Here is a 10,411-nt window from a genome sequence, read left to right as displayed (position 1 = left end):
ATCCCTGGCCAACTTATGTGGAGGGATTATTAGTTTAAAACCTTAGAGAACATATATTTGTTAATATTTGGGAGTGGGAAGGATGCCGAAGGGAAAAGGAGCAAGCAAACAGCAGCAGGGAGGACACTCCCCTGCAGCACCTACCACACCAGACACAGTAGCCTCTCCTAAACCCACCCGGGGACCTGACAGACTCACGGGAATTGGCTGCGGCGATGGAGAGATTTACCTTGAAAGTTGGGGCTGCAATTGAGGAGATCCGTGAGGAGCTTTGTGCCCAGATCCAACCTATCACATTCATGCTGAGAAGCATGAGCAGGAGATCCAGGGCCTTGGGGAGAGGCTGGAGGAGGTGGAGGGTCAAACGAAGGCCTCGGAAGCTGCGATGGAGTCCTCATCCAGTCGGATCCAGATGCTAGAGTGGGTGGTATGGATCTTGCGAGACCATATCGACGACCTTGAAAATCGAGGTTGGAGGATAAATCTCCGAATTGTCGGGCTCCCTGAAGGTGAGGAAGGTGAGCAGCCAGTCAGCTTCTTTGAAAGCTGGCTGCCGGAGTTTTTGGGCCTTCACATCGAGTCCAGCAGGCTTCAGATTGAAAGGGTTTATCGGGTTACAGTGCACAGGTCAGGGCCAGTGCAGCACCCCCACTCGGTCCTCGTGCACTTCCACTCATATAAGGACAAGCAAAAAGTCATAGAAGCTTCCAGATCCCTGGGAAAAGATCCGTAAGGCACTGCTGTACAAAGGGTCAAAAATCATGTTTTCCAGGATTTCTCTGCAGGTGTAATTCGAAAGAGGAAGTCCTTCAATGAAGTTAAAAAGATGCTGAGGAACCTGGGCATCCAGTACTCCATGAGATACCCCGCAGTGCTCCGTTTCAGCCACGAGGACTCAGTTTAAACATTTGACTCAGCGAATAAAACTAAACATTTTGTAGACACTTTAAAATAGACGGATTGGCCTGAAGAATACGGTTTAATGTTTGTTCTCTTTCTATCTTTCCCCATGCTTTCCTTTCCTTTTTTTTATTCCTTTCTTTCTCCCTAATACTTTCCTTGTTGGAAAGGGGGGAAAGACCGTGGAATAAGTTGTTCCTTTTTTTTAATAACCGGATTTTCTGATGGGAAATTTTGTGGATGTTCTTTGTTGTCTCTCCCATTTTTCTTGTTTGTTCTGTTTCTCTTTTGGTCACAAGTCAGGGTGATATGAAGCCAGGGATGGGTGGAGTGCACATCCTCACTTTGATTTCCTGTTGATTTAAGGATCATCTCCTTGTTTTTTTTCTGGCCTAAGGCTGGGGCACAGTCTGGGTTTGAAGGAGCTGGGAAGGAGGGGATGGGTAGGATGAGTGCCCCCTATGGGCAGGGGGAAGAGTCTTCTATTCAAAGTTTTATAGTTGATTTTCTTTGTAGTTTTTTGGTAGTAATAGTTGTTTATATTTATGATAGAGTAGTTTTTGTATATATAGTTCTTTGACTCTATTAGTCTTTATTTACTTCTGCTCGGCGCTTTGTAAGCAGGGTTCTCCCTCTGAGGGGTTGAAGGGTGTCTGAAAGGGGATATGGCTACGTGTCTTATTAAATGGTGCACCTGGAAGATTAAGGAAAGTCAATCGCCTGTTAAAAGGAAAATGGTGCTTTTGAGCCTTAAGAGGGAAAGGGTTGATATCGCTTTGTTGCAGGAAACCCATCTTGATGATGGGGAATACCTGAAATAACAACAGGAGGGTTATGACAGGGTATTCTTTTCATCCTTTACTACTAAAAGTAGGGGAGTGGCAGCCCTACTTGAGTTATTTGGATATAGATTTGTCAGTTATCTTAACTAGGGTGTTTGTTTAACCAGGATGGTTAGATTTGTCAAGCCCTGGACCCTGGAGGGGGTCTCCTGAGCTAACACAGGTATATATACAATGCTCCTGTTCCTTTGTTTGGGAACTTTGTGTTGAGCATAGCTGTTCTGTATTTTGTGGGGTTTTTTGGGGGGTTTTTTGCCTTTTTTTGGTGTTGCTTTGTACAGTGTTAGGGTTTGTCTTGTATTCTTGTCATGATTTGGAGATGCCGGTGTTGGACTGGGATGTACAAAGTTAAACATCACACAACACCAGGTTATAGTCCAACAGGTTTAATTGGAAGCACACTAGCATTCGGAGCGACGCTCCTTCATCCGGTGGTAGTGGAGGGCTCAATCCTAACACAGAATTTATAGCAAAAATTTACAGTGTGATGTAACTGAAATTATACATTGAAAAATTGATTGTCTGTTAAGCCTTTCATCTGTTAGAATACCGTGATAGTTTCACTTCTTTCATGTGTAAATCACAAAACCTTTTATTGAAAAAGTTGCATTCTCGGATTAGCTGTTAACAATGGTGATAGCTAGACAATGTGTTGAAGGTTCTGGATTAGTGGTGCTGTAAGAGCACAGCAGTTCAGGCAGCATCCGAGCAGCAGTAAAATCGACGTTTCGAGCAAAAGCCCTTCATCAGGAATAAAGGCAGAGAGCCTGAAGCGTGGAGAGATAAGCTAGAGGAGGGTGGGGGTGCGGAGAAAGTAGCACAGAGTACAATAGGTGAGTGGGGGAGGGGATGAGGTGATAGGTCGGGGGGAGGGTAGAGTGGATAGGTGGAAAAGAAATAGGCAGGTAGGACAAGTCATGGGGACAGTGCTGAGCTGGAGGTTTGGAACTAGGCTGAGGTGGGGGAAGGGGAAACGAGGAAACTGTTGAAGTCCACATTGATGCCCTGGGGTTGAAGTGTTCCGAGGCAGAAGATGAGGCGTTCTTCCTCCAGACATCTGGTGGTGAGGGAGCGGCGGTGAAGGAGGCCCAGGACCTCCATGTCCTCGGCAGAGTGGGAGGGGGAGTTGAAATGTTGGGCCACGGGGCTGTGTGGTTGATTGGTGCGGGTGTCCCGGAGATGTTCCCTAAAGCGCTCTGCTAGGAGGCGTCCAGTCTCCCCAATGTAGAGGAGACCGCATCGGGAGCAACGGATACAATAAATGGTATTAGTGGATGTGCAGACAAAACCTTGATGGAAATGGAAGGCTCCATTACGGACTTGGATGGAGGTGAGGGAGGAGGTGTGGGTGCAGGTTTTACAATTCCTGTGGTGGTAGTGGAAGGTGCCAGGATGGGAGGGTGGGTTGTAGGGGAGCGTGGACCTGACTAGGTAGTCACGGAGGAACGGTCTTTGCAGAAGGAGGAAAGGGGTGGGAGGGAAATATATCCCTGGTGGTGGGGTCTTTTTGGAGGTTGGGGAAATGTCGGCAGATGATTTGGTTTATGCGAAGGTTGGTAGGGTGGAAGGTGAGCACCAGGGGCGTTCTGTCCTTGTTACGGTCGGAGGGGTGGGGTCTGAGGGCGGAGGTGCGGGATGTGGACGAGATGCGTTGGAGGGCATCTTTAACCACGTGGGAAGTGAAATTGTGGCCTCTAAAGAAGGAGGCCATCTGGTGTGTTCTGTGGTGGAACTGGTCCTCCTGGGAGCAGATACGGCGGAGGCGGAGGAATTGGGAATACGGGATGGCATTTTTGCAAGAGGTAGGGTGGGAAGAGGTGTTATCCAGGTAGCTGTGGGAGTCGGTGAGTTTGTAAAAAATGTCAGTGTTAAGTCGGTCGTCATTAATGGAGATGGAGAGGTCCAGGAAGGGGATGGAGGTGTCAGAGCTCCAGGTAAATTTAAGGTCAGGGTGAAATGTGTTGGTGAAGTTGATGAATTGCTAAACTTCCTCGCAGGAGCACGAGGTGGTGCCAATGCAGTCATCAATGTAGCGGAGGAAGAAGTGGAGAGTGGTGTTGGCCCCCTGTGTTCTCTGTCTATGACCTGATGTTTAGATTGATTCTAATCTAAAAAGTGAGATAATGGAGTTTTACATGAATTCATGCAGTTTTTGAGCTCAGAGTTCAACATGAATGCATGCAGTTTTTGAGCAAAGTACAATGTAACCCTGCAAGTACAAATTCACCCCACAAAATATATGTGTGCATGTGGGTCTTTGTCTGTCTGTGTCTGCATGCAATCATGTAGAACTCTGAGCTCAAAACCTGCATGAATTCATGTAAAACTCCGTTATCTCACTTTTTAGATTAGAATCAATCTAAATATCATGGCATAGACAGAGAACACAGGGGGCCAACACCTTCAACAAATTAACAAGCTGGTCAGGTGTCAGTGTCTGCAGCACACTCAGGGCTTATTTACTTTTGCAAAGATAGCCTGAAAGAGTTTCCCCTTGTCTTGTTTGTGGTCCATGTACACATCGATAAATCCCGTGTCACGGAGCGCAGCCATGTATGGCTCAGGTGGCCATTTTGTGTCCTTCAACAATCCAGCAGCAACGACTTTCTTCAGAGCTTCCAGGGTCAAGGTGGTGACCATCAGCCCCCCTGTCAAATAACAGATAAATACTCAGCTTTCTGAATTCTTGGAAGGTATGTAAAGAAGGAATCGCAATGTCAAGATCTTCTAGTGAAGAAGTAATCACACCAGTGGAGTCAAGATGGTGGGGATTTGGAAGCAGATATAGTGGCCTACTGTCCTCTGAGGTGAGGGAACAGAAATTAAGTGGGAAGTGGAAACAGTCACGAGCTGGGATTTTCGAGGGGACTTCTTCTTATCGAGCTCAGACACTTATTCCTTGACCATCAAAACAAATGTGGAAGACCAATTAGAAGGCTTCCAGCATTGGAAGAGCAGCTGATTGTAAGGGAAGATAACAAAAGACAGAGGGCTTCAAGATGGAGATCCCTTTCTATGAATGTGTCAAAGTCTTAATGAAAAAAAAGATTCAGCAAACAGGCCAGCAATGAAGGGAAGCTGGGGAGTGCCCCTTCAAGTTGGCTCATGGCTGCTCTGGTGACTCAGGGAGTAGGGGGAAGCCTCTGGCAGAGGGCAGTTTCCTGCTGGAAAGCAGCTTCCTTGAATTGGCTACTGTTAATGAGCTACCCACACGTGAAAGAATGGCCTTGAGGCAGGCATGATCCTCAGGTCCGCATGTCAGCCTGTGGGGCGATTTGTAGCTACAGCCCTCATCCCATCATGGTGGGTACCAAATATCCTGCCTACTGCCTGGATTATCTAACTCTGGAAGAATCAGGGTTGTGATGAACAGGAGGTTGTGGATAATTAAGGGCAGGAGGAGTATTGGCCTCTACCTATTGCCCCTCCCTACCACCTCATTGCACTGGGTTCACTGCACATTGACACCTCAGAATGCATGAACAATCCATAGCAAAGTCAAGTAGCAGCTTTCAAGGAATTGCTACTGGTCCAGAAATCTGAGAAGTTCAGTCAGTCGAGTATGGTGTTTCAGCCCGCAGCTTTGAAGCTGCTCAATGATGGTTATGGATCAGCTTCTGGCAATCTGTATCCAGACAATGGAAGATCTCTGGGCAAGAGATTACCAATTAACCCCCCAGTCCTCCCAAAATACAGACCATTGAGCTTCTTAGCAGATTGTCACCCCGTAACTAAAAGCTCCTCAGTCAGACAGACTGTAAACAATTCTTGGTAATGACACCCACTTCTCGTTGCACATGTACACTTGCTGCAATCAAGAAGTTATGAAGATCAAGCAGAGAAGTCAGGACTGACTTTCTTGAAGAGAGCAGATTCAATCAAAATACTGGAAATCACAATGGATGTGGTCAGAGTAAATAGGGAGAAAATGTTCCCATTTGCGAAAATATCGAGAACGAGAAGGCACTGATGGTTTGTAATTGGCAAAAGAAGCAAAAATGACATGAGAAAACCTTTTCCATGCAGCGAATGACTCCAGGAATCGTGGGGTCTGATTTCCAGAGCCGTACCCCAGTGAATTGTAACAATGGGCTGAGCTCCTCCTCTAATATTGTACTATTGATTAGATTACATTACAGTGTGGAAACAGGCCCTTCGGCCCAACAAGTCCACACCGACCCGCCGAAGCACAACCCACCCATACATTTACCCCGTACCTAACACTATGGGCTATTTAGCATGGCCAGTTCACCTGACCTACACATCTTTGGACTGTGAGAGGAAACCGGAGCACCCGGAGGAAACCCACGCAGACATGGGGAGAACGTGCAAACTCCACACAGCCAGTCGCCTGAGGCGGGAATTGAACCCGGGTCTCAGGCGCTGTGAGGCAGCAGTGCTAACCACAGTGCTACCGTGCCACCCACTTGACTATATTGTTGTAATTATTGACTGATTACATAATTATTGGGCGTGGATTCTATTTTTAAAGATGCTTTTCCTCGACCAGAGAATCTGTGGCTGCTGGTCAGGATGGTGAGGGAGTTATATGGATGGGGTAAGGAGAGGTTACAGAAGAGTGTCCATTCATGCACCAGTCCCTCATAGTTCCAGAAGAAAACTCACATACGTCGTTTAGCTATTGTAGTCTCTCTAACTTTAAGTAAATCTGCGTTTGACTACCAGGCTAATCAGTGACATGTCAATCAAGGGAGATTAGTTGATATGTGACCCCACCATTCCATCCTGACTGCACCATTTCCCTTGAGGTATAGGATTTTTCAGAATTGACCAGCACAACACTCTCTGAATTAGTGGTGCTGGAAGAGCACAGCAGTTCAGGCAGCATCCAAAGAGCTTCGAAAGCCCTTTTGCCCGAAACGTCAATTTCGAAGCTCTTTGGATGCTGCCTGAACTGCTGTGCTCTTCCAGCACACTGATCCAGAATCTGGTTTCCAGCATCTGCAGTCATTGTTTTTACCAGCACAACACTCTACCTGGTTTCATAACTCGGTAAATCTCTCTGCATCCAGATTGCAGATCAGGCCAGTAGTAGTAACAGTTGCAGTGAAATACTCTGTCCACCACGTTGTCTTCCAGAGGGATATGTTCCATACTGCCGTGAAACAATGTCACCTTCCCGGTCTGAATATCAGGCTGCAACCTCCTGCTGGCTACACGGTACATGTATTCAGAGTAATCCAGCCCATAGAGCTTGCCCTTCGGCAGCGTAAGGCGTTTAGCAGCTTCCTGCAGACCGAGCCCTGGTCCAAAGCCCAGTTCCAGCACCACACTCTCAGGCTGAATGTCACACAGTTTGACAGCATTCACTTCCACCAATTTACCCTTCCCCTCTAAGAACTTTTTCACCATCCATCCCCAGGGACCCTGCGTTGGTTTGCTCAGTTGTTTGGTGAGGTGATCGAAAAGCATTGCTGCTGCTCACAGAGCTGTGAAAAGTTCCCCTTCCTGTTGCACAACGTGGAACCTCAGCCTTGATGGATGATTGACACAACACCAGGTTAGTCTAACAGGTTTAATTGGAGGCACACTAGACCTTTTGGACTATAACCTGGTGTTGTGTGATGTTTAACTTTGTACACCCCAGTCCAACACCAGCATCTCCAAATCATGGATGATTGACAGCTTGGATGACGATACACTGTGATCCCAGCATCAGTTTACAACCAGACTGAGCCAGTCAGCTGGGCTGAGAGTGTGTACATTAAACTGTTGTTGTTCAGTGACAGTGCTGAGCAAACAGACTGAAAGCAGCCAGAGCACAGCGAGACTCAGAGAAAGGAAGGTTTCGGGGGAATGTCCTGAACAGCTCTGCTCCAACTCCTGGGCAGCTCAACATCTCTATTAGACATATTGCTCTCACTTGGCGAAAGTGAGTACTGCAGATGCTGGAGATTAGAGTCAATAGTATGGTGCTGGAAAAGCACAGCAGGTCAGGCAGCATCCGAAGAGCAGGAATATCGATGTTTCGGGCAAAAGCACGATACCCTTGATTCACATTGTTCTCACTGCAGCTCACAGCAGCAGAACCCAGACTGGTTTCCATACCAAAAGGGCCTCTTACAAGGCAACAAGTAAAACAAATACTTCCAACATGCCCTGTAGGGACAGGAAGGATACGAAACCTCAACAGATTGCAAAGGGGTAGGAGGTCGCAGCCCATACTCTTTAAATTCACCAGTGGTATGTGAGCATCACTGGCTGGCCTTGATCTGATTGCAGTTCAGAGGGCAACCACATTGCTGTCACTCTGGAGTCACAGGTAGGCCAGACCAGATACAAACAGCAGAATTCTCTCCCTGAAGGACATTAGTAAACCAGATTAGTTTCTTTTGACAATCAACAACAGTTTCATAATCATCAGGTGATTCATAATTCCAGATTTTAAAAATTGAATTCAAATTTCACCATGTGCTGTGCCAAGATTCAAACTCACATCCCCAGAACATTAGCTGAGTTTCTGGATTAATACTCTATCATCACATTCCCAGATGGCACAATGGGCACTCGGAATTATATAATGGAATCATTAAGTAAAACACAGGAGGTGGTGACTCGGCCAATGTATCTGTTCTGAATCTCTGAAGATTCAATTCAGCCAGTGCCTTTCTCCCGTTGCTCTGCTAATTTCACATCATGATGTAATTTCTTATTGAAGGACTTGGTTGGCCCTGTCCCAACCCCACACTCGGGCAATGCTTTCCAGATCCTGACCACCTCATGTCACCATCATTTCTTTCACAGAATACTTGCTATCTGGGTTCTCTGCATCTTGATCCCACATTGGGAATAGGAACAGTTTTGTCCCATCCATTCTGTACAAACACAATTATTTTGAACATTTCAATCAAATCTCTTCTCAAGTTTCTGTTCACCAAGGAAACCAGTTCCAACTTCTCCAATGTCCCCATAGAACGGACGTTCCTCACCCAGGGATAGATCAAGAACTAAACATCACCGATTGAAAGCAGTTGGCAAAAGAAACAAAAATGATAAGAAGACACTTTCCATGCAGCAAGTGGTTAGGGTCGAGGTCACAGTGTCTGAGAGTGTGGTGTGGGCAGGTTCGACCAAGGCTTTTGAAAGGAAATTGAGATAGTGTCCGGAAGGGTTCGAGTGTGCAGGGCTGGATGAGGATGGCAACTGAGGCAAAGAAAGTAAAATGTACAGTAGGAAGGCCAGTGCCATGGCCGAATGGCCTCCTGTTGTGCTATAGCAATTTTCTAGGAGGCTTCAAAATTTGCTTTATCCAGGAAATCACCCGAACAGGTTGTCTTGGCAACATGCCATTCAAAAACAAGAAAGCTGCAGGGAGTGCTGCCAGGACTCCACAGTTTACAGCACATTGGTCTGGATATTCCCGAGAGTGGCACCCACTGTCGGGATTTTCCTTTCCATTAACACTGAGCTCTGCATTTCTAGCTGGAAATTCTGATCCCAGCTCCTTCATACATTCAGGACAAAGCTGAAATGAACCCAGCTCCCTATGGGGCAGAATAGTTAACATAGAACAGTATAGCACAGGTCAGGCTCTTCGGTCCCCAATGTTGTGCCGACATTATATCCTACTCTAAGATCAAACGAAGCTACATACCCTACATTTTACTATCATCCATGTGCCTATCTAAGAGTCGCTTAAATGTCCCTAATGTATCTGACTCTACTCCCACTGCTGGCAGTGCATTCCACATACCCACCACTCTCTGACATCTCACCTAAAACCTTCCTCCAATCACCTTAAAAGTATGTCCCCTCCTGATAGCCATTTCTACCTTGGGAAAAAGTCTCTGACTATCCACTCTATCTATACCTCATCATCTTGTAAACCTCTTCCAAATCACACCTCTCATCCTTTTTCGCTCCAAAGAGAAAAGCCCTAGCTCCCTCAACCTTTCCTCATAAGACACGCCCTCCAATCCAGGCAGCATCCTGGTAAATATCCTCTGCTCCCTTTCTAAAGATTCCAAATCCTTCCTATAATGAGGTGACCAGAACTGAACACAATATTCTAAGTGTGGTCTAACCAGGAATTTATCGCAGCTTTACCTCACAGCTCTTAAACTCAATCCCCCACTAATGAAAGCCAATACACCATATGCCTTTTTAACAACCCTATCAACTTGGGTGGCAACTTTGAGGGATTTATGGATGTGGACCCCCAAGATCACTCTGTTCCTCCACACTGCCAAGAATCCTGCTTCTAACACGGCAATTTGCGTTCAAATGCAACCTTGCAAAATGAATCACTTCACACTTTTCCTGGTTGAAATCCATCTGCTACTTCTCAGATCAGCTCTACATTCTGTCAATGACCCATTGCAACCTACAACAGCCCTCCACTCTATCCACCACTCCACCATCTTCGTGTCATTGGCAAACGTACTAACCCACCCTTCCACTTCCTCATCCAGGTCAATTATAAAAATCACAAAGAGCAGCGGTCCCAGAACAGATCCCTGCAGAACACTACTGGTCACCAAGCTACAGGCTAAATACTTTCCATCTACTAACACCCTCTGTCTTCTTTCGGTCAGCCAAATCTGTATCCAGGTAGCCAGATTTCCCTGCATCCCATGTCTCCTTACTTTCTGAATGAGCATACCATGGGGAACCTTATCAACTGGTGTATGAAATCCATATACACCACA

The 10,411-nt window shown here is 46.4% G+C and overlaps 1 protein-coding gene across 1 annotated transcript; it reads right to left on the bottom strand.

The window, feature by feature from the left end:
- Positions 1–2,112: 2,112 nt before the first annotated feature.
- LOC148145177 (uncharacterized) lies at positions 2,113–7,231 on the bottom strand. The gene is made up of 2 exons (XM_087973735.1): positions 6,740–7,231; positions 2,113–4,390 (listed from the first exon to the last, which is right to left on the bottom strand). The coding sequence occupies exons 1-2, from the start codon at positions 7,173–7,175 to the stop codon at positions 4,191–4,193; spliced, it is 636 nt and encodes a 211-aa protein (XP_087829861.1). The 5' UTR covers positions 7,176–7,231; the 3' UTR covers positions 2,113–4,190.
- Positions 7,232–10,411: the final 3,180 nt, after the last annotated feature.

The sequence above is a fragment of the Chiloscyllium plagiosum genome, unplaced genomic scaffold (genome assembly GCF_037043375.1).
Source record: "Chiloscyllium plagiosum isolate Xiang-an unplaced genomic scaffold, Cpla_swu_hap1 HiC_scaffold_26, whole genome shotgun sequence".
NCBI lineage: Eukaryota > Metazoa > Chordata > Chondrichthyes > Orectolobiformes > Hemiscylliidae > Chiloscyllium > Chiloscyllium plagiosum.
The sequence above is the reverse complement of the archived record's forward strand: the minus strand, read 5'-3'. Positions and strand labels throughout refer to the sequence as shown.